At 51.8% G+C, this 23979-nt stretch overlaps 1 protein-coding gene across 7 annotated transcripts in view; it reads right to left on the minus strand.

Annotated features, from left to right (window-relative positions):
- Positions 1–23979, minus strand: part of LOC135397122 (muscle-specific protein 300 kDa-like) — a 177056-nt gene that overhangs the window by 29077 nt on the left and 124000 nt on the right. For 6 of the 7 annotated variants that reach the window (XM_064628473.1, XM_064628474.1, XM_064628472.1 and 3 more), the window contains one exon: positions 109–23691. In XM_064628473.1, the coding sequence (XP_064484543.1) occupies positions 109–23691 (23583 nt within the window). The remainder of the gene's footprint in view (positions 1–108; positions 23692–23979) is intronic. The other variant, XM_064628475.1, reaches the window with a different exon arrangement.

Consider the following 23979-nt stretch of genomic DNA (forward strand, 5'->3'; position numbering starts at 1 on the left):
CTTGAGTATTATGGGCGGGGCATCATAAAGTGCACGTGAATACAACGGCGGAAACACATTTAGACATATTTCTAACATACAGCACATACAAATAAACAAAGCGCTTACCTGGACCCGTTTGGATTTGTCGCTGCCACTCACAGAGGGAAGCTGATACAACATCTCCCTGATTGTGATGATCCAATGAGTAATAAACTCTAGCGTGTGTTCCGGTTGGTCCAAGGATAGGAGACGCTCCGCCGTCACATGAGGACTGGAGCTCCTTTGAGGCTCCAGGAGTTCGGTTGTGGTGCCGGGTCGTGTGTCGTCACCAATCACAGGTGCAGTGGATGGTACTCCTTCCTGGTCCCGAGGGATCTCTTGGAAATCATATGATTCCTTTCCAGTGATGGGAAGACTACGAGCGACAGCACTCTGGTAGAGTTCAGCTTGTCCATCAGGTGTCCGTTCTGGTTGCGAACCACCGCCAAGTGTGAACCAACCCGTCACATATTGCGTCCAAGACGTTCCTTTATCAGACGGAACAGTTCTACCCTGCTCGTTTTCGTGGGGTGTCGTTAGTGTTTCGTCAGCCCCTGTTCCGTACGGTTGTCCAAGCTCGTCTGGCACTGTCTCTGGTGCACGTGTGTCATATGTAGGAATACTTGCGTAATCGTCGATGACCATGGTAGTATCAGCGGGTAGGGCAGGTTCGTCCTCCTTTTCCGTTATCTTTGTAGGCTGCTGAGCCTTTGGAAAGTCTTCAGTAACTGTAGTAAACGCGGCTTTAGTAAGAGGGACGTCTTCTTTGGGAGCTTTATGGTGGCCACGCTCTGTTCGGTGGGTCCTTACTGGCGGCGATGGAGACTTCGACAAAGAACGCCTGCCTGAGCTGTCAGTCATAGAAGAAGAAACGATGTAAGTTTCTCCCTTCAGCCGTCGAGACTTCTTTGGTGCTCCCTGTTTATGGTCTGTTTCTGATGGCGCAGCCCTTGGTTCAGACCTGCTTGTATCTGGAGCAACGACTGCCTCTATTTGTGCATCCGATGTGCTAAGTGGACTCAACTGCAGCTCAGCTGGTTGTGAGCACTCAGGCTTGATAGAAACATCTGTCTCCTTTAAATCCGTAGGTTGCGCTGGAGATGAAAAGTCGTCGGATTCCTTGCGTTGTTCCTCAGCATCCCTGTCACCAATGGGAGTGCCTTGTTCAAATTTCGGACTGGTCTCACTTCGATCGGATACATGTGGGACTCGATGAGCAAGGAAGCTGTACGAGACCTGAGTCGCTCTAGGCAGACTACTCTCGCCATCCTTAATCTCTCTTGCCTCCTGAGGATGTCTCTTTACGTCGGAACGACTGGGAAACTCTTGCATCTTTGCTGATATTGCAACAGCCTGCTGTTCGAGCTCCAGCTGCGGCATTTCCTCGGGACGAACTTCAGGTTTGGGAGCAGATACGAATGTCTTCCACTCCGTGATATTTGAGCGCACAGGTGGCGAAGGTGACTTCGAGGAAGATCTTCGATTGCCCATATCCCAGCTTAGACCAGAGACGACGTACGTTTCACCCTTCAGTTTTCTAGCACGCATTCCCTTGTCCCTATCTGGTGCTCCGGAGACATCGTCTTCGTCCTCGGACTGGGACACAAGCGGTGGTTTGGCATCATGCAGTGAACCGCCTTCAAATGGTTCAGATTCTGAGAAACCTTTGACCTCGTACTCTTTACATCCGGGGACTACGTGGGTTATGAATGAAGAATACCACGGCGTACCCTCTGTCTTGCGTTCAGGGGCAACATCCGTCACGGGCTGTCCTAGTGGGACTTCACCGCGCTCGGCAGCTGTCAGAACCAGTGACTCTTTTTCAAATTGTACAGGTATTTCCGGACATAGTGCCTTCTGAAGTACTTTGTCTTCAGGCACCGACTGTGTCGTATCGGATATCTTGTCAGCTCGACAAGAGGGTGAATCGTGACCGATATCAGAATGTGCAGATTTTAGATCTTCAAAGTCAGTCAGGGCCCGTTTAACATCTGCATCAGGAGTGGTTCCAGTCTTCATGGATTTAGAAGGTGAAGTTCTCTGAGGGATGGTTCCGTTGCCGTGATATCCTGGACCCCTTGGATCCGAGGGAACAGTTCGGCGAACTGGTTTGCCAACGCTTTCTTGGTCAAACGGTGAAGGAGACTTACGGGTGGAGCGTCCTTCACCTTCATCTTTAAGCCACGACGATATGCTGAATGTCTGTCCTTTAGTTCTCTTTCCCTTCTTTTTACCATGCTTATCACTAACACGCTTGTCATCCAACCTAGTTGCATCATCCGTCGCACTTGGTGGCTCTTGAGAGTACGGTTGTTCGAAATGATGGTCCGTGGAAGTTTCGTATGGTACGGCAGTATCTGATAGATCAGACGTCCTCTCCAGATGCTTGGGTGCCGCAGTTCCTGGTTGTTCCGTACTAGGGAAATCTTTCACATCCTCGACAAGTCGAGGTTCCATTTCCATAGCCCTGAAGTTGTCCTGAGCAGCCGCTTGCGAGGGCAACCCTTCGACTTTAGTCGGAGTCCCTGTTGGAGTTTCGCCAACGGTCTGTCCTATAGGGGGCAATGGCTCTCCCAGCTTGCCGACCTGAAAACTGTCGCCTATGAATTTTACGACACCACTGCCGGTGTCCATAAGTTTTTTAAAGATTGACAGTCTTTCGTGACGACCAGTGGCTTGCGTCGGCCGCTCGGACACCATTGGTAATTCTGATGAAAAGTATTCGTATTGTTCACCGGTAGAGATATCGGGTCCTCCACACACACTTGTCTGCTCTGGTTTTGGTGAAGGACCTGGTGTGTCTGATGTACCGCTACTAGGTTTCGTGACATGAGGGATTATATCGCGTGCATCTGCTTCCCAAACCTCCCTTGGTTCTCGAGATTCGTCCTGCGATGGTGCGAATTCAACCAACTCGGGTGCATGCGGAGTTCTCCTCGACTCGGACTTCTTAGTCCTGTGCTCTGTGATGGTGGTCGAGAACGTCACAAGCGATGGACTCCCTTCCTTTTGCTGAGGCTCGGTTTCCTTAGATGGTTGTTTCTCCGCATCCACCGGAGGTTCCTTGGCAGTCTCGGAGAGGTTCTCTTCAGGCTCCTTTGTTTCTGGGGATGGTTCCTTGTCTTTTCCCCGCTGGATGTCACGTTTGTCTTCGGGCTTCTGTGGTTCATCCTGTGAGGGCAATGATTCAAGCGACTTGGGTTCATGCGGAGCTTTCCTCGACTTGGACTTCTTACTCCTGCGTTCTGTGATGGTCGTCGAGAACGTGACAACCGATGGACTCCCTTCCTTTTTCCGGGGCTCGGATTCCTTAGCTGGTGGCTTCTTTTCATCCACCGGAGGTTCCTTGGCAGCCTCAGAGACTTTCTCTTGAGGCTCCTTTGTTTTTGGAGATGATTCCTTGTCTTTCCCGTGCTGGATGTCTCGTTTGTCTTCGGGTTTCTGCACTTGATCCTGTGATGGCAATGATTCAAACGGCACAGGTTCATGCGGAGCTTTCCTCGACTTGGATTTCTTAGTCCTATGTTCTGTGATGGCGGTCGAGAGCGTCACAAGCGATGGGCTTCCTTCCTTATGCTGAGGCTCGGTTTCCTTAGCTGATGGCTTCTTCTCATCCACCGGAGGTTCCTTGGCAGCCTCGGAGACTTTCTCTTCAGGCTCCTTTGTTTTTGGGGATGGTTCCTCGTCTGTTCCCTGCTGAATGTCACGTTCGTCTCCGGGCCTCTGTGGTTCATCCTGTGACGGCAATGATTCAATCGACTCGGGTTCACGGGGAGCTTTCCTCGACTTGGACTTCTTAGTCCTGTGCTGAGTGATAGTCGTCGAGAACGTCACAAGCGATGGACTTCCTTCCTTATGTTGAGGCTCGGTTTCCTTAGATGGTGGTTTCTCCTCATCCACCGGAGGTTCCTTGGAAGCCTCGTAGACTTTCTCTTGAGGCTCCTTTGTTTCAGAGGATGGTTCCTTGTCTTCTCCCGGATGGATGTCACGTTTGTCTTCAAGCTTCTTTGGTTTGTCGTGTGATGGCAATGATCCAATCGAATCGGATTCACGCGGAGCTTTCCTCGACTTGGGCTTCTTACTCCTGTGCTCTGTGGTAGTCGTCGAGAACGTCACAAGCGATGGACTTCCTTCCTTATGCTGAGGCTCGGTTTCGTTAGATGGTGGTTTCTTCTCGTCCACCGGAGGTTCCTTGGCAGCCTCGGACACTTTCTCTTCAGGCTCCTTTGTTTCTGGGGATGGTTCCTTGGCTTTTCCCTGCTGGATGTCACGTTTGTCTTCAAGCGTCTGTGGTTCATCGTGTGATGGCAATGATTCAATCGACTCGGGTTCACGCGGAGCTTTCCTCGACTTGGACTTCTTAGTCCTGTGCTCTGTGGTAGTCGTCGAGAACGTCACAAGCGATGGACTTCCTTCCTTATGCTGAGGCTCGGTTTCCTTAGATGGTGGTTTCTTCTCATCCACTGGAGGTTCCTTGGCAGCCCCGGAGACTTTCTCTTCAGGCTCCTTTGTTTCTGGGGATGGTTCCTTGGCCTTTCCCTGCTGGATGTCACGTTTGTCTTCGAGCTTCTGTGGTTCATCGTGTGATGGCAATGATTCAATCGACTCGGGTTCACGCGGAGCTTTCCTCGACTTGGACTTCTTAGTCCTGTGCTCTGTGGTAGTCGTCGAGAACGTCACAAGCGATGGACTTCCTTCCTTATGCTGAGGCTCGGTTTCCTTAGATGGTGGTTTCTTCTCATCCACCGGAGGTTCCTCGGCAGTCTCGGAGACTTTCTCTTCAGGCTCCTTTGTTTCTGGGGATGGTTCCTTGGCTTTTCCCTGCTGGATGTCACGTTTGTCTTCAAGCTTCTGTGGTTCATCGTGTGATGGCAATGATTCAATCGACTCGGGTTCACGCGGAGCTTTCCTCGACTTGGACTTCTTAGTCCTGTGCTCTGTGGTAGTCGTCGAGAACGTCACAAGCGATGGACTTCCTTCCTTATGCTTAGGCTCGGTTTCCTTAGATGGTGGTTCCTCTTCATCCACCGGAGGTTCCTTGGCAGCCTCGGAGATTTTTTCTTCAGGCTGCTTTTTTCCTGGGGATGGTTCCCTGGCTTTTCCCTGCTGGATGTCACGTTTGTATTCGGGCTTCTGTGGTTCATCCTGTGATGGCAAAGATTCAAGCGACTCGGGTTCATGTGGAGCTTTCCTCGACTTGGCTTTCTTAGTCTTGCGTTCTGTGACGGTCGTGGTGAACGTCACAAGTGGTGGAGGTCCCTCCTTAGGCTTGCGTTCTTCCGTGGAGGTCTCCGTGTCATCAACCGTACGTTCTTTGCCGTCCTTGGGAGTCGTTGACTTCTTTTCTGGTTCTCGGAATGATCCTTTTACATCAAATTCCCGGAGCGCGCTATCGCCGTCCGGTTTGTGAGGTGCATCGTCTGCTTGTGGAGGCTGCGTTGACACGGGTTCTTGAAAATGTTGTTTCGATTTCTTCAGTATCCGCTGTGTGGAAATGGTAGCTGATGTCGGTACTGTCCGGTCCTTCTTTTCAGGCTCGCGGTCTGATTCTTCAGAGGCTGGAATTTTCTCTTCTGGAGCAGGTTCCTTGACGCGACTGCGGATCTTTTCCTCACTCAACTTTTGTGTGGTTTCCCCATCAGGGTCCCCAGGTTTCCCCTTTTCACGCATACTGTCATCGGAAATCCTGATAACGCCATGTTTTTCCTTTCTGGTAAAAGGCGACGGGGACCTTGACCGAGATCGTTCTCGTGAGCGGTCCATGAGGAGAGACGAAATTATGTATGTCTCGCCCTTCTTAGATTTGGAGCGATCTCTTCGTCTTCTGTCTTTATCTCGGGGTTCCTCTTCGGATAGCAACGAGCCAGTGTGTTGGCGTTGCTCCTTCACAAGATCATGCGCTGCTCCGGTGTCCGGTGCTTCCACGACTATAATTCCAGGAGGCAGTGGCATTTGAGTAGGATGCGCGCCCTTCACTACACTCGAGAATGTGATCGGTTGTGTTGAAGTAGCGGTGCTCCAAACATTGTCAGCTGGTTTCCTCTCTGTACTCTCTGCGGTATCTGCTATATGACCATCGCTGGTGCCCTCGTCTAGGAAGCGCTCCGTTGAAAGAGGCGTATCTTCACGGTAAAGCTGGACTCCGGTAATGCGCGCTTCACCAGGCATGTGGAATTCCTGCGCGTATGGCGAGAGGTCCGAAGAAAAACCCCAAGGAATTTCTTCTAGATTACCTGGCTCCTTTACCTGATCATCTTTGAGCCTGCCAACAGTTGAAGGTCTTGCGGCACCTTCTCTGACATGGTCTTCGCGTCCTGGCAGATGTCCACCTTTTTCCTCCTTCATATTTCTGCCTTTCTCTTCCAGAGACAGATCTGATGTTTCTCGGTTCTCTTCGGCCATGTCAGGTGTTTCCAACGTGATCTCTGGACTTTCTTTTTCTCTGTCGGCATAATTCTTTTGGACGTGAGGAATCGGTCTAAGTTCTTGCCCTGAAGGAGCATGCTCTACTGCTTCCCTTGCAGTTCCGCGTTTCTTTTTCTTCTTCTTAAATCCTTTCATGATAGGCTTTCCATCGATGTCATGTATGTGCTCATCGAGGATTACGCTTGTGTCGTCAGGGAGGAAACGATGCGGTTCCCTCTCAGTCACGCCCTCTTGACTTTCAACATCGTCAGCATGAGTTGCAGTTATATCTGATGGCGGCTGACTAGGGTCAGCAGCAGTGGCATCACGGCGAATGCGAGCTGTTTCTTGGGGCTCTGTACAAGACACATGGTGTGTTCTATCGATCTCGGGTGAGGTTTTTCGTTGTCTTTGCACGAACAGATCATGTGTCGTCTCCTTCTCAGATGTGGGTTTCGCTGTTGGTTCAGCCGTCTCAAGGTCGCACAAATTGTCCGACATATTTAGTTTTAGTGCTTCTTCTTGTGTGGTATTATCAGTACTTCCCATTGAGGAAGGCGGCATTGGAGACTCGGTGACGCCCCAGCGGGCCCATGTGCCTGCAACCGTTTCAGCAGCCCTCGGCGGTGTCGAGGTTGCCTTACTTCGTTTTGTTCTTCGTTCTTTCCGCTGTGGTAAAGGCTCTTCTGGAACTTTCGTGACGCTATGTGGTGTCCTCTCAGGCTCTTTAAGTGGCCTATCCAAAGGCTCCTTCACTGTTGGCAGGGGTGAAGGTTCCACCTCTAGCACATCTTGAGGGGTTACTTCATCCACTGGCTTCACTGATTGGTCCCTCAATGATCCCATCAGTGACCCAATACCAGTGATAATCTCATACGGTGAAGTTCTAGTCGTGACTATGCGACGGGTAACCACGCGTCTAACGATGCCATCTGGTCCTACTTCCTCCGTGACGACGTTCTCTGGGGTGGATTCCTCAGTCGGCTCACCGTGCGGTGCCTCTAGCATTTGAACTGGCTCACCAGTCTTGGACAGCTTTGTGACATGGTGCTTGACACCATCAGGGCCTGTTTCTTCTTCTACAGTTACCTCCTCGTCCTCGGGAAGTTCCTGCCACTGACCATTCCTGAACACTCTCCTAATCACCCTTTGAACACCGGGAATGTCAGTGACCCTAACCACATATGGCAAAGTTCTTGTCGTGACAATGCGACGGGTAACCACGCGTCTAACGATGCCATCTGGTCCCACTTCCTCCGTGACGACGTTCTCTGGGGTGGATTCGTCAGTCGGCTCTCCATGCGGTGCATCTAGCATTTGAACTGGCTCACCTGTCTTGGACACCTTTGTGACATAGAGCTTGACACCGTCAGGGCCTGTTTCTTCTTCTACAGTTACCTCCTCGTCCTCGGGAAGTTCCTGCCACTGACCATTCCTGAACACTCTCCTAATCACCCTTTGAACACCGGGAATGTCAGTGACCCTAACCTCATATGGCAAAGTTCTTGTCGTGACAATGCGACGGGTAACCACGCGTCTAACGATGCCATCTGGTCCCACTTCCTCCGTGACGACGTTCTCTGGGGTGGATTCGTCAGTCGGCTCTCCATGCGGTGCATCTAGCATTTGAACTGGCTCACCTGTCTTGGACACCTTTGTGACATAGAGCTTGACACCGTCAGGGCCTGTTTCTTCTTCTACAGTTACCTCCTCGTCCTCGGGAAGTTCCTGCCACTGACCATTCCTGAACACTCTCCTAATCACCCTTTTAACACCGGGAATGTCAGTGACCCTAACCTCATATGGCAAAGTCCTTGTCGTGACAATGCGACGGGTAACCACGCGTCTAACGATGCCATCTGGTCCCACTTCCTCCGTGACGACGTTCTCTGGGGTGGATTCGTCAGTCGGCTCTCCATGCGGTGCATCTAGCATTTGAACTGGCTCACCTGTCTTGGACACCTTTGTGACATAGAGCTTGACACCGTCAGGGCCTGTTTCTTCTTCTACAGTTACCTCCTCGTCCTCGGGAAGTTCCTGCCACTGACCATTCCTGAACACTCTCCTAATCACCCTTTTAACACCGGGAATGTCAGTGACCCTAACCTCATACGGCAAAGTCCTTGTCGTGACAATGCGACGGGTAACCACGCGCCTAACGATGCCATCTGGTCCCACTTCCTCGGTGACGACGTTCTCTGGGGTGGATTCCTCAGTCGGCTCACCGTGCGGTGCCTCTAGCATTTGAACTGGCTCACCAGTCTTGGATAGCTTTGTGACATGGTGCTTGACACCATCAGGGCCTGTTTCTTCTTCTACAGTTACCTCCTCGTCCTCGGGAAGTTCCTGCCACTGACCATTCCTGAACACTCTCCTAATCACCCTTTGAACACCGGGAATGTCAGTGACCCTAACCACATATGGCAAAGTTCTTGTCGTGACAATGCGACGGGTAACCACGCGTCTAACGATGCCATCTGGTCCCACTTCCTCCGTGACGACGTTCTCTGGGGTGGATTCGTCAGTCGGCTCTCCATGCGGTGCATCTAGCATTTGAACTGGCTCACCTGTCTTGGACACCTTTGTGACATAGAGCTTGACACCGTCAGGGCCTGTTTCTTCTTCTACAGTTACCTCCTCGTCCTCGGGAAGTTCCTGCCACTGACCATTCCTGAACACTCTCCTAATCACCCTTTGAACACCGGGAATGTCAGTGACCCTAACCTCATATGGCAAAGTTCTTGTCGTGACAATGCGACGGGTAACCACGCGTCTAACGATGCCATCTGGTCCCACTTCCTCCGTGACGACGTTGTCTGGGGTGGATTCGTCAGTCGGCTCTCCATGCGGTGCATCTAGCATTTGAACTGGCTCACCTGTCTTGGACACCTTTGTGACATGGAGCTTGACACCGTCAGGGCCTGTTTCTTCTTCTACAGTTACCTCCTCGTCCTCGGGAAGTTCCTGCCACTGACCATTCCTGAACACTCTCCTAATCACCCTTTTAACACCGGGAATGTCAGTGACCCTAACCTCATGTGGCAAAGTTCTTGTCGTGACAATGCGACGGGTAACCACGCGTCTAACGATGCCATCTGGTCCCACTTCCTCCGTGACGACGTTCTCTGGGGTGGATTCGTCAGTCGGCTCTCCATGCGGTGCATCTAGCATTTGAACTGGCTCACCTGTCTTGGACACCTTTGTGACATAGAGCTTGACACCGTCAGGGCCTGTTTCTTCTTCTACAGTTACCTCCTCGTCCTCGGGAAGTTCCTGCCACTGACCATTCCTGAACACTCTCCTAATCACCCTTTTAACACCGGGAATGTCAGTGACCCTAACCTCATATGGCAAAGTTCTTGTCGTGACAATGCGACGGGTAACCACGCGTCTAACGATGCCATCTGGTCCCACTTCCTCCGTGACGACGTTGTCTAGGGTGGATTCGTCAATCGGCTCTCCATGCGGTGCATCTAGCATTTGAACTGGCTCACCTGTCTTGGACACCTTTGTGACATAGAGCTTGACACCGTCAGGGTCTGTTTCTTCTTCTACAGTTACCTCCTCGTCCTCGGGAAGTTCCTGCCACTGACCATTCCTGAACACTCTCCTAATCACCCTTTGAACACCGGGAATGTCAGTGACCCTAACCACATATGGCAAAGTTCTTGTCGTCACAATGCGACGGGTAACCACGCGTCTAACGATGCCATCTGGTCCGACTTCCTCCGTGACGACGTTCTCTGGGGTGGATTCGTCAGTGTCAGTCGGCTCACCGTGCGGTGCCTCTATCATTTGAACTGGCTCACCAGTCTTGGACAGCTTCGTGACATGGTGCTTGACACCATCAGGGCCTGTTTCTTCTTCTACAGTTACCTCCTCGTCCTCGGGAAGTTCCTGCCACTGACCATTCCTGAACACTCTCCTAATCACCCATTTAACACCGGGAATGTCAGTGACCCTAACCTCATATGGCAAAGTCCTTGTCGTGACAATGCGACGGGTAACCACGCGTCTAACGATGCCATCTGGTCCGACTTCCTCCGTGACGACGTTCTCTGGGGTGGATTCCTCAGTGTCAGTCGGCTCACCGTGCGGTGCCTCTAGCATTTGAACTGGCTCACCAGTCTTAGACACCTTCGTGACATGGCGCTTGACACCGTCAGGGCATGTTTCTTCTTCTACAGTTACCTCCTCGTCCTCGGGAAGTTCCTGCCACTGACCATTCCTGAACACTCTTCTAATAACCCTTCCACCAACAGAACGGCCTTCTGTGACCTGAGTCAAAAGCTCTTCGGGTGCCTTATCACCTTCGATGGAGCCCTTCAGCGGCTCAGCGTAAGGCTCCTTTTCCTTTGCATTCGGTAGAAATGTATTCACGATTTTCGGAAGCGCCGAGGGCTCTGAAGGTGCCTTCTTAGGTTTAGGCTTTCGTGATCTGTGCTTAGTGACCGTGGTAGTGACGGCCGCAAAGTCAGGGCTTCCGTTTCTGTCCTCAGTTGTAGGTTCCTTGTCAACAACAGGTGCCCTCTCACATTCCTTAGGCATCTTGTCATCAGGCTGTTTGTCTAGTGCAGGTGAAGGCTCTATTTTAGACGTAGGAATCACATAATCCTTTGGTTTCTCTGGATGTTCTTTCAATGGAACGGCCTCCTGGACATCGGTGACAGTGGAAGGCCCTGAAGGTGCCTTCTTAGACTTGGACTTTCGTGGTTTGTGCTCAGTGACGGTGGTGGTGATGGTCGTGAAGCTAGGACTTCCTTCTGTGACCTCAGGCTTAGACAATATGGTTGCCTTCTCATCAAGAGGAGTCTTCTCACTTTCCTCAGGCATCTTGTCTTCAGACTCTTTCTCTGGCGCAGGTGAAGGCTCCTTTTCTTTTTCAGACGCAGGGGTCACTTTATCATCTGGTTTCTCTGGATGGTCCTTCAACGGGACAGCCTCCTGGACTTCAATAACAGCGGAAGGCTCTGAAGGTGCCTTCTTGGACTTCGACTTCCTTGATTTGTGCTCAGTGACGGTGGTTACGGTTGTATAGTCAGGGCTTGCTTCTTTGACAATAGGCAAAGGCTCTTTAGTTGCCTCGTCACCAAGAGGCTTCTTCTCACCTTCCGTAGGAGTCTTGGCTTCAGGTTCTCTCTCCGGCGCAGGTGAAGGCTCCTTTTCCTTCTGAGACGACGGGGTCACTTTATCCTCTGGTTTCCCTGGCTGCTCCATCAATGGAACAGTCTCCGGCACTTCGGTAGCAGTGGAAACCTCGGAAGGTGCCTTCTTAGATTTCGACTTCCGTGGTTTATGCTCAGTGACGGTGGTTACGGTTGTATAGTCAGGGCTTGCTTCTTTGACAATAGGCAAAGGCTCTTTAGTTGCCTCGTCACCAAGAGGCTTCTTCTCACCGTCCGTAGGAGTCTTGGCTTCAGGTTCTCTCTCCGGCGCAGGTGAAGGCTCCTTTTCCTTCTGAGACGACGGGGTCACTTTATCCTCTGGTTTCCCTGGCTGCTCCATCAATGGAACGGTCTCCGGCACTTCGGTAGCAGTGGAAACCTCGGAAGGTGCCTTCTTAGATTTCGACTTCCGTGGTTTGTGCTCAGTGACGGTGGTTACGGTTGTATAGTCAGGGCTTGCTTCTTTGACAATAGGCAAAGGCTCTTTAGTTGCCTCGTCACCAAGAGGCTTCTTCTCACCGTCCGTAGGAGTCTTGGCTTCAGGTTCTCTCTCCGGCGCAGGTGAAGGCTCCTTTTCCTTCTGAGACGACGGGGTCACTTTATCCTCTGGTTTCCCTGGCTGCTCCATCAATGGAACGGTCTCCGGCACTTCGGTAGCAGTGGAAACCTCGGAAGGTGCCTTCTTAGATTTCGACTTCCGTGGTTTGTGCTCAGTGACGGTGGTTACGGTTGTATAGTCAGGGCTTGCTTCTTTGACAATAGGCAAAGGCTCTTTAGTTGCCTCGTCACCAAGAGGCTTCTTCTCACCGTCCGTAGGAGTCTTGGCTTCAGGTTCTCTCTCCGGCGCAGGTGAAGGCTCCTTTTCCTTCTGAGACGACGGGGTCACTTTATCCTCTGGTTTCCCTGGCTGCTCCATCAATGGAACGGTCTCCGGCACTTCGGTAGCAGTGGAAACCTCGGAAGGTGCCTTCTTAGATTTCGACTTCCGTGGTTTGTGCTCAGTGACGGTGGTTACGGTTGTATAGTCAGGGCTTGCTTCTTTGACAATAGGCAAAGGCTCTTTAGTTGCCTCGTCACCAAGAGGCTTCTTCTCACCGTCCGTAGGAGTCTTGGCTTCAGGTTCTCTCTCCGGCGCAGGTGAAGGCTCCTTTTCCTTCTGAGACGACGGGGTCACTTTATCCTCTGGTTTCCCTGGCTGCTCCATCAATGGAACGGTCTCCGGCACTTCGGTAGCAGTGGAAACCTCGGAAGGTGCCTTCTTAGATTTCGACTTCCGTGGTTTGTGCTCAGTGACGGTGGTTACGGTTGTATAGTCAGGGCTTGCTTCTTTGACAATAGGCAAAGGCTCTTTAGTTGCCTCGTCACCAAGAGGCTTCTTCTCACCGTCCGTAGGAGTCTTGGCTTCAGGTTCTCTCTCCGGCGCAGGTGAAGGCTCCTTTTCCTTCTGAGACGACGGGGTCACTTTATCCTCTGGTTTCCCTGGCTGCTCCATCAATGGAACGGTCTCCGGCACTTCGGTAGCAGTGGAAACCTCGGAAGGTGCCTTCTTAGATTTCGACTTCCGTGGTTTGTGCTCAGTGACGGTGGTTACGGTTGTATAGTCAGGGCTTGCTTCTTTGACAATAGGCAAAGGCTCTTTAGTTGCCTCGTCACCAAGAGGCTTCTTCTCACCGTCCGTAGGAGTCTTGGCTTCAGGTTCTCTCTCCGGCGCAGGTGAAGGCTCCTTTTCCTTCTGAGACGACGGGGTCACTTTATCCTCTGGTTTCCCTGGCTGCTCCATCAATGGAACGGTCTCCGGCACTTCGGTAGCAGTGGAAACCTCGGAAGGTGCCTTCTTAGATTTCGACTTCCGTGGTTTGTGCTCAGTGACGGTGGTTACGGTTGTATAGTCAGGGCTTGCTTCTTTGACAATAGGCAAAGGCTCTTTAGTTGCCTCGTCACCAAGAGGCTTCTTCTCACCGTCCGTAGGAGTCTTGGCTTCAGGTTCTCTCTCCGGCGCAGGTGAAGGCTCCTTTTCCTTCTGAGACGACGGGGTCACTTTATCCTCTGGTTTCCCTGGCTGCTCCATCAATGGAACGGTCTTTGGCACTTCGGTAGCAGTGGGAACCTCGGAAGGTGCCTTCTTAGATTTCGACTTCCGTGGTTTGTGTTCAGTGACGGTGGTTACGGTCGTATAGTCAGGGCTTGCTTCTTTGACAATAGGCAAAGGCTCTTTAGTTGCCTCGTCACCAAGAGGCTTCTTCTCACCTTCTGTAGGGGTCTTGGCTTCAGGTTCTCTCTCCGGCGCAGGTGAAGGCTCCTTTTCCTTCTGAGACGCCGGGGTCACTTTATCCTCTGGTTTCTGTGGCTGCTCCATCAATGGAACGGTTTCCGGCACTTCGGTAGCAGTGGAAACCTCGGAAGGTGCCTTCTTAGATTTCGACTTCCGTGGTTTGTGCTCAGTGACGGTGGTTACGGTCGTATAGTCAGGGCTTGCTTCTTTGACAATAGGCAAAGGCTCTTTAGTTGCCTCGTCACAAAGAGGCTTCTTCTCACCTTCCGTAGGAGTCTTGGCTTCAGGTTCTCTCTCCGGCGCAGGTGAAGGCTCCTTTTCCTTCTGAGACGATGGGGTCACTTTATCCTCTGGTTTCCCTGGCTGCTCCATCAATGGAACGGTCTCCGGCACTTCGGTAGCAGTGGAAACCTCGGAAGGTGCCTTCTTAGATTTCGACTTCCGTGGTTTGTGCTCAGTGACGGTGGTTACGGTCGTATAGTCAGGGCTTGCTTCTTTGACAATAGGCAAAGGCTCTTTAGTTGCCTCGTCACCAAGAGGCTTCTTCTCACCTTCCGTAGGAGTCTTGGCTTCAGGTTCTCTCTCCGGCGCAGGTGAAGGCTCCTTTTCCTTCTGAGACGATGGGGTCACTTTATCCTCTGGTTTCCCTGGCTGCTCCATCAATGGAACGGTCTTTGGCACTTCGGTAGCAGTGGGAACCTCGGAAGGTGCCTTCTTAGATTTCGACTTCCGTGGTTTGTGTTCAGTGACGGTGGTTACGGTCGTATAGTCAGGGCTTGCTTCTTTGACAATAGGCAAAGGCTCTTTAGTTGCCTCGTCACCAAGAGGCTTCTTCTCACCTTCTGTAGGGGTCTTGGCTTCAGGTTCTCTCTCCGGCGCAGGTGAAGGCTCCTTTTCCTTCTGAGACGCCGGGGTCACTTTATCCTCTGGTTTCTGTGGCTGCTCCATCAATGGAACGGTTTCCGGCACTTCGGTAGCAGTGGAAACCTCGGAAGGTGCCTTCTTAGATTTCGACTTCCGTGGTTTGTGCTCAGTGACGGTGGTTACGGTCGTATAGTCAGGGCTTGCTTCTTTGACAATAGGCAAAGGCTCTTTAGTTGCCTCGTCACAAAGAGGCTTCTTCTCACCTTCCGTAGGAGTCTTGGCTTCAGGTTCTCTCTCCGGCGCAGGTGAAGGCTCCTTTTCCTTCTGAGACGATGGGGTCACTTTATCCTCTGGTTTCCCTGGCTGCTCCATCAATGGAACGGTCTCCGGCACTTCGGTAGCAGTGGAAACCTCGGAAGGTGCCTTCTTAGATTTCGACTTCCGTGGTTTGTGCTCAGTGACGGTGGTTACGGTCGTATAGTCAGGGCTTGCTTCTTTGACAATAGGCAAAGGCTCTTTAGTTGCCTCGTCACCAAGAGGCTTCTTCTCACCTTCCGTAGGAGTCTTGGCTTCAGGTTCTCTCTCCGGCGCAGGTGAAGGCTCCTTTTCCTTCTGAGACGATGGGGTCACTTTATCCTCTGGTTTCCCTGGCTGCTCCATCAATGGAACGGTCTCCGGCACTTCGGTAGCAGTGGAAACCTCGGAAGGTGCCTTCTTAGATTTCGACTTCCGTGGTTTGTGCTCAGTGACGGTGGTTACGGTCGTATAGTCAGGGCTTGCTTCTTTGACAATAGGCAAAGGCTCTTTAGTTGCCTCGTCACCAAGAGGCTTCTTCTCACCTTCCGTAGGAGTCTTGGCTTCAGGTTCTCTCTCCGGCGCAGGTGAAGGCTCCTTTTCCTTCTGAGACGATGGGGTCACTTTATCCTCTGGTTTCTCTGGCTGCTCCATCAATGGAACGGTCTCCGGCACTTCGGTAGCAGTGGAAACCTCGGAAGGTGCCTTCTTAGATTTCGACTTCCGTGGTTTGTGCTCAGTGACGGTGGTTACGGTCGTATAGTCAGGGCTTGCTTCTTTGACAATAGGCAAAGGCTCTTTAGTTGCCTCGTCAGCAGGAGGCTTCTTCTCACCTTCTGTAGGAGTCTTGGCTTCAGGTTGTCTCTCCGGCGCAGGTGAAGGCTCCTTTTCCTTCTGAGACGCCGGGGTCACTTTATCCTCTGGTTTCCCTGGCTGCTCCATCAATGGAACGGTCTCCGGCACTTCGGTAGCAGTGGAAACCTCGGAAGGTGCCTTCTTAGATTTCGACTTCCGTGATTTGGGCTTAGTGACAGGGGTCGTGACTGTCGTATAGTCAGGGCTTGCTTCTTTGGCAGTAGGCAAAGGCTCCTCATTTGCCTTGTCACCAGAGGGCTTCTTCTCACCTTCCAGAGGAATCTTGTCTTCAGGTTCCTCCTCTGGGGCAGGGGAAGGCTCCTTTTCTTTTTCAGACGCAGGGGTCCCTTTTTCGTCTGGTTTCTCTGGATGCTCCTTCAATGCAGCCTCCTGGACTTCAATGACAGTGTAAGGCTCTGAAGGTGCCTTCTTAGACTTCGACTTCCGTGATTTGGGCTTAGTGACAGGGGTCGTGACTGTCGTATAGTCAGGGCTTGCTTCTTTGGCAGTAGGCAAAGGCTCTTCAGCTGCCTTGTCGCCAAGAGGCTTCTTCTCACCTTCCATAGGAGCCTTGTTTTGAGACTGTTTCTCCGGGGCAGGTGAAGGCTCCTTTTCCTTTAGAGACACTGGGGTCAATGTATCCTCTGGTTTATCTGGCTGCTCCTTCAATGGAACGTCCTCCTGGACTTCGGTACCAGTGGAAGGTTCTGAAGGTAACTTCTTAGACTTGGACTTTCGTGACTTGGGCTTTGTGACTGAGGTGGTGACGATCGCAATATCAGGAACCCCTTGTTTGATACGCGAAGGCTTGTCAGTTGCCTTTTCACATTCCGTAGGTGTCTTATCTTCAGTCAATGTCTCCGCATCAGGTGAAGGCCTCTCTTCGGTTGCTGACGGAGGTGTCACTTCATCCTTTGGAGTCTGGAACTCGTCCTTCATTGGACCAGACTCTAAGTGTTCCACGACTGTCAAAGGTTCCGTAGACACCTTGTTGGTCTTAGACATTCGTGACGTATGCTCGGTCACATTGGTGATAACAGGTAGAAGGCCCGGGCTTCCTTCTTTGACTTCAGGTACGGGCTCTTCAGCAGCTTCCACGTCGCCCACGGGTAGCTTCTTCTCAGAATATACTCTCTCATCTATCTTTTTCTTCGGCACAGATAGAGGCTCCTGCTGCGCGGCATGCTGTTCGGTTTGATGGTCACTAGTTGGGCCCTCGTAAATGGTTCGAAACACATCGGTATCTGGCGTATGGATGTGTCCACTTTCTTGCACATTAGGCTCGCTCTCTCGCGGTCGTTCCTTGCCCTTATGCTTCTCGTCAAAGAACCCAGGTTGCTCTAACTCTGACGACTCGTCAGTAGTGCTATGTTCACCAGCAGAAAATCGTGGCTTCCTCTTTCTACGCTCCGGCTTTGCAGGAGCCTTCTGATCCATCAGCTCATCAACAGCCTCCGGCTTCCTTTGTTTCCTTTGTTTTCTTCGAGGTTTCACAGGAGGCTCTTCTTCTGGTACTTCTGGGGTAATAACACGTGGCGACTGACACACGATAGCAGATTCAAGGATCTTGTCCTCGCCGTGCTCGCTGGGGCTTGTTGCTACATTATAAATCAATGTAACTGCTTCAGGTGTTCCTCCAGTTGGCTTCATATGTTTGTCAGAAATAATAGGGACTCTATGTGCAATCAATGAAACAGGCACAGATTCCGGATAGAGCTTGCATGGCTCCATATCACTATTGGAGCTGTCTACTTTTGTGTCCTCAGGAGCTGTTATAGGAACGACTTCCAGATGCTTCAAAGAGCCATTCTCCTGCTTAGGTTCCTTGGGTTCCTCAGACAGCTTTGTGTCTGTGGAAGGTAATAGCTTCGACACAGAGTCCACAACGCGCTGCAGTGCCCCCATGACTGTCTGTGGTTGTTTAGCACCTTTGTTCTTTTGTTTCCTTTTCGGACGCTTGAGACTTTCTGGTTCTGCCATGGGGCCATCAGTGCTGTCGGTGCACTCGGCAAGAGAAGATTCATCCTTTTCTGTTCTTTCCGGCTCCGTAGTGTCCAAAGAGTCTTGCCGATCGTATGGCTGAGTCGGTTCTTCTATTTGCCGGGAAGGCACTTCATCATCTAGTCCAGCTTGCGGCGCTGTAGGCTCAGGTCGAATACCAGGAAGGACTGTCTCGCTGTCCAGGGTCGATATCTCTTTCCGCGTGGTCACGCTGGGCGAATCGACCCTGAAACTTGCGTTCGTCGTGAAAGAATCAACATGGGGTGCTGATCTCATTTCTGAAACACCTTGTTCTTCAGGACTTTGCAAAGTCATTTCTTTGCCAAACTCTGGTAGCTGAAACGAGTACTGTACGACCTTATATTTCTCCTGAAATTTGAGTTCAATAGTCTTCTCCTTGTCCGTGTCTTCTACAACCCTTGAGGACACCAAGTTGAGCTTCTCCATTGGCATTTGTATTTCTTCGCGCACGAATTTCGTGTTTGGTTCTTGCATTTCCCCAGAAGCATCGCTGAGGAGGGACGAAACCATGTGTTCGAACTTCGCGTCCATTTCAGGAAACTTGGAGACCGCATCTGACGCTGAACAAACACCTCCTGGTGTCATCACTGGCTGCGCGTTTTCGAATGGGTCTTGACTGCCTTTCGGTTGCGCACCTTGCTTGGTTAACAACAAGTACGACAGGAGTGGAGGGGCCTCCGCGGGGGCCTCTACCTTCTCGATTGGCCCGAAGTCTAGTGGCTCGTGGTCAGGATGAGGGAATTCACGTTTCCCTTCAGTTGCATTTGAGTCATCGGTATTACTCGCGTCTGATTTGAAGGCATGGTCATCCCAGTTCGGCCAAGTTTTTGTGGTGTGGTCCTCGGGAAGTTCCAGCCACTGGCCATTCCTGTACACTCTCCTAATCACCCTGTCAACACCGGGAATATCAGTGACCCAAACCTCAGATGGCAAAGTTCTGGTAGTGAGAATGCGACGGGTAACCACGCGTCTGACGATACCGTCTGGTCCGACTTCCTCCATGACGACGTTCTCTGTGGTGGGTTCGTCTGTCGGCTCACCGTTCGATGCCTCTAACGTCTGCGGTGCTTCTAGCATTTGAACTGGCTCACCAGTCCTGGACACCTTCGTGACATGGCGCTTGACACCGTCAGGGCATGTTTCTTCTTCTACAGTTACCTCCTCGTCCTCGGGAAGTTCCTGCCACTGACCATTCCTGAACACTCTTCTAATCACCCTTTCAACACCTGGAATTTCAGAGACCCTAACCTCATATGGCAAAGTTCTTGTGGTGACAATGCGACGGGTAACTACGCGTCTGAGGATACCGTCTGGTCCGACTTCCTCCGTGACAACGTTCTCTGGGGTGGATTCGTCAGTCGGCTCACCATGCGGTACCTCTAACACTTGAACAGGCTCATCAGTCTTGGACACCTTCGTGACATGGCGCTTGACTCCGTCCGGGCCTGTTTCTTCTTCAACAGTGACCTCCTCGTCCTCGGGGAGTTCCTGCCACTGACCATTCCTGAACACTCTCCTAATCACTCTTTCAACACCTGGAATATCAGTGACCCTAACCTCATATGGCATAGTTCTTGTGGTGACAATGCGACGGGTTACTACGCGTCTGAGGATACCGTCTGGTCCGACTTCCTCCGTGACAACGTTCTCTGGGGTGGATTCGTCAGTCGGCTCACCATGCGGTGCCTCTAACACTTGAACAGGCTCACCAGTCTTGGTCACCTTTGTGACATGGCGCTTGACCCCGTCCGGGCCTGTTTCTTCTTCAACAGTGACCTCCTCGTCCTCGGGAAGTTCCTGCCACTGACCATTCCTGAACACTCTCCTAATCACTCTTTCAACACCTGGAATATCAGTGACCCTAACCTCATATGGCATAGTTCTTGTGGTGACAATGCGACGGGTAACTACGCGTCTGAGGATACCGTCTGGTCCGACTTCCTCCGTGACAACATTCTCTGGGGTGGATTCGTCAGTCGGCTCACCATGCGGTGCCTCTAACACTTGAACAGGCTCACCAGTCTTGGACACCTTTGTGACATGGCGCTTGGCCCCGTCCGGGCCTGTTTCTTCTTCTACAGTTACCTCCTCGTCCTCGGGAAGTTCCTGCCACTGACCATTCCTGAACACTCTCCTAATCACTCTTTCAACACCTGGAATATCAGTGACCCTAACCTCATATGGCATAGTTCTTGTGGTGACAATGCGACGGGTAACTACTCGTCTGAGAATACCGTCTGGTCCGACTTCCTCCGTGACAACGTTCTCTGGGGTGGATTCGTCAGTCGGCTCACCATGCGGTGCCTCTAACACTTGAACAGGCTCACCAGTCTTGGACACCTTTGTGACATGGCGCTTGACCCCGTCTGGGCCTGTTTCTTCTTCTACAGTTACCTCCTCGTCCTCGGGAAGTTCCTGCCACTGACCATTCCTGAACACTCTCCTAATCAGTCTTTCAACACCTGGAATATCAATGACCCTAACCTCATATGGCATAGTTCTTGTGGTGACAATGCGACGGGTAACTACGCGTCTGAGGATACCGTCTGGTCCGACTTCCTCCGTGACAACGTTCTCTGGGGTGGATTCGTCAGTCGGCTCACCATGCGGTGCCTCTAACACTTGAACAGGCTCACCAGTCTTGGACACCTTCGTGACATGGCGCTTGACTCCGTCCGGGCCTGTTTCTTCTTCAACAGTGACCTCCTCGTCCTCGGGAAGTTCCTGCCACTGACCATTCCTGAGCACTCCCCTAATCACCCTTTCAACACCTGGAATGTCAGTGACCCTAACCTCATATGGCATAGTTCTTGTGGTGACAATGCGACGGGTAACTACGCGTCTGAGGATACCGTCTGGTCCGACTTCCTCCGTGACAACGTTCTCTGGGGTGGATTCGTCAGTCGGCTCACCATGCGGTGCCTCTAACACTTGAACAGGCTCACCAGTCTTGGACACCTTTGTGACATGGCGCTTGACCCCGTCCGGGCCTGTTTCTTCTTCAACAGTGACCTCCTCGTCCTCGGGAAGTTCCTGCCACTGACCATTCCTGAACACTCTCCTAATCACTCTTTCAACACCTGGAATATCAGTGACCCTAACCTCATATGGCATAGTTCTTGTGGTGACAATGCGACGGGTAACTACGCGTCTGAGGATACCGTCTGGTCCGACTTCCTCCGTGACAACGTTCTCTGGGGTGGATTCGTCAGTCGGCTCACCATGCGGTGCCTCTAACACTTGAACAGGCTCACCAGTCTTGGTCACCTTTGTGACATGGCGCTTGTCCCCGTCCGGGCCTGTTTCTTCTTCAACAGTGACCTCCTCGTCCTCGGGAAGTTCCTGCCACTGACCATTCCTGAACACTCTCCTAATCACTCTTTCAACACCTGGAATATCAGTGACCCTAACCTCATATGGCATAGTTCTTGTGGTGACAATGCGACGGGTAACTACGCGTCTGAGGATACCGTCTGGTCCGACTTCCTCCGTGACAACGTTCTCTGGGGTGGATTCGTCAGTCGGCTCACCATACGGTGCCTCTAACACTTGAACAGGCTCACCAGTCTTGGACACCTTTGTGACATGGCGCTTGACCCCGCCCGGGCCTGTTTCTTCTTCTACAGTTACCTCCTCGTCCTCGGGAAGTTCCTGCCACTGACCATTCCTGAACACTCTCCTAATCACTCTTTCAACACCTGGAATATCAGTGACCCTAACCTCATATGGCATAGTTCTTGTGGTAACAATGCGACGGGTAACTACGCGTCTGAGAATACCGTCTGGTCCGACTTCCTCCGTGACAACGTTCTCTGGGGTGGATTCGTCAGTCGGCTCACCATGCGGTGCCTCTGACACTTGAACAGGCTCACCAGTCTTGGACACCTTTGTGACATGGCGCTTGACCCCGTCTGGGCCTGTTTCTTCTTCTACAGTTACCTCCTCGTCCTCGGGAAGTTCCTGCCACTGACCATTCCTGAACACTCTCCTAATCAGTCTTTCAACACCTGGAATATCAATGACCCTAACCTCATATGGCATAGTTCTTGTGGTGACAATGCGACGGGTAACTACGCGTCTGAGGATACCGTCTGGTCCGACTTCCTCCGTGACAACGTTCTCTGGGGTGGATTCGTCAGTCGGCTCACCATGCGGTGCCTCTAACACTTGAACAGGCTCACCAGTCTTGGACACCTTCGTGACATGGCGCTTGACTCCGTCCGGGCCTGTTTCTTCTTCAACAGTGACCTCCTCGTCCTCGGGAAGTTCCTGCCACTGACCATTCCTGAGCACTCTCCTAATCACCCTTTCAACACCTGGAATGTCAGTGACCCTAACCTCATATGGCATAGTTCTTGTGGTGACAATGCGACGGGTAACTACGCGTCTGAGGATACCGTCTGGTCCGACTTCCTCCGTGACAACGTTCTCTGGGGTGGATTCGTCAGTCGGCTCACCATGCGGTGCCTCTAACAGTTGAACAGGCTCACCGGTCTTGGACACCTTCGTGACATGGCTCTTGACTCCGTCCGGGCCTCTTTCTTCTTCAACAGTGACCTCCTCGTCCTCGGGAAGTTCCTGCCACTGACCATTCCTGAACACTCTCCTAATCACCCTTTTAACGCCGGGAATATCAGTGAGCCTAACCTCATAGGGCAAAGTTCTTGTCGTGACAATGCGACGGGTAACCACGCGTCTAACGATGCCATCTGGTCCGACTTCCTCCGTGACGACGTTCTCTGGGGTGGATTCGTCAGTCGGCTCTCCATGCGGTGCATCTAGCATTTGAACTGGCTCACCTGTCTTGGACACCTTCGTGACATAAAGCTTGACACCGTCAGGGCCTGTTTCTTCCTCTACAGTTACCTCCTCGTCCTCGGGAAGTTCGTGCCACTGACCATTCCTGAACACTCTCCTAATCACCCTTTTAACGCCGGGAATATCAGTGAGCCTAACCTCATAGGGCGAAGTTCTTGTCGTGACAATGCGACGGGTAACCACGCGTCTAACGATGCCATCTGATCCGACTTCCTCCGTGACAACGTTCTCTGGGGTGGATTCGTCAGTCGGCTCTCCATGCGGTGCATCTAGCATTTGAACTGGCTCACCAGTCTTGGACAGCTTTGTGACATGGTGCTTGACACCGTCAGGGCCTGTTTCTTCCTCTACAGTTACCTCCTCGTCCTCGGGAAGTTCCTGCCACTGACCATTCCTGAACACTCTCCTAATTACCCTTTGAATGCCGGGAATATCAGCGACCCTAACCTCATATGGTAAAGTTCTTGTAGTGATAATGCGACGGGTAACCACGCGTCTAACGATTCCATCTGGTCCTACTTCCTCCGTGACAACATCATCTGTGGAAGAGTCATCAGTCGGCTCACCATTAAGCTCGCCCAGCGCCTTGAGTAAGTGCACAGTCACGGGGTCTTTTGCATCGCGCAGCATGTCACCATCAGGCCCTATGTGTTCTTCAATTGGCACCCGTTGCCCGCCTGAAAGTTCTAGCCACTTACCATCCTTTAACGCAGATTTTCTCTGGATATGCTCTTGAGCTTCTGCGATGTGATAAGGTATCATACTTTTTTCGATCCTACGAGTCACCACACGCCTAATGGTGCCATCTGGCCCAACTTCCTCCCTAACAATGCTGTCCTGACTGGAATCGTCATGTGACTCACCGTCAGGTTTACCCTGCGCAAGTATCTGTTGCAGAGCGACGCTTCGCAGGGGTGCCTCTGTAATGTCTGCCCTTTGCGGTGAGAGGATGATATCGTTTGAATCTTCGCCTCCCTGTAAACCAAAATACTAGGCTGTTAGTACAGCGCAGGGTTTCGGTGGCGTGCATGAGTGCTGGCGTTAGGATCCGAAGGACGGGCGTGAGACAAATGCGGAAGACGGAAAACGGGATAACGTGACAGATAGAGAGATAGAGATAGATAGAGACACACACAAAGAGAGAGAGAGAGAGAGAGAAAGAGAACGACAGGTGGCAGTAGTGAAGTTGTATTTCGCAAAGGCTTGCAACACACAAATTAGAAATGCACTTTTCTTTATCGGAAGCACCAAGTGCACACATCA

This window comes from Ornithodoros turicata, chromosome 6, assembly GCF_037126465.1.
Source record: "Ornithodoros turicata isolate Travis chromosome 6, ASM3712646v1, whole genome shotgun sequence".
Taxonomy (NCBI): Eukaryota; Metazoa; Arthropoda; class Arachnida; order Ixodida; family Argasidae; genus Ornithodoros; species Ornithodoros turicata.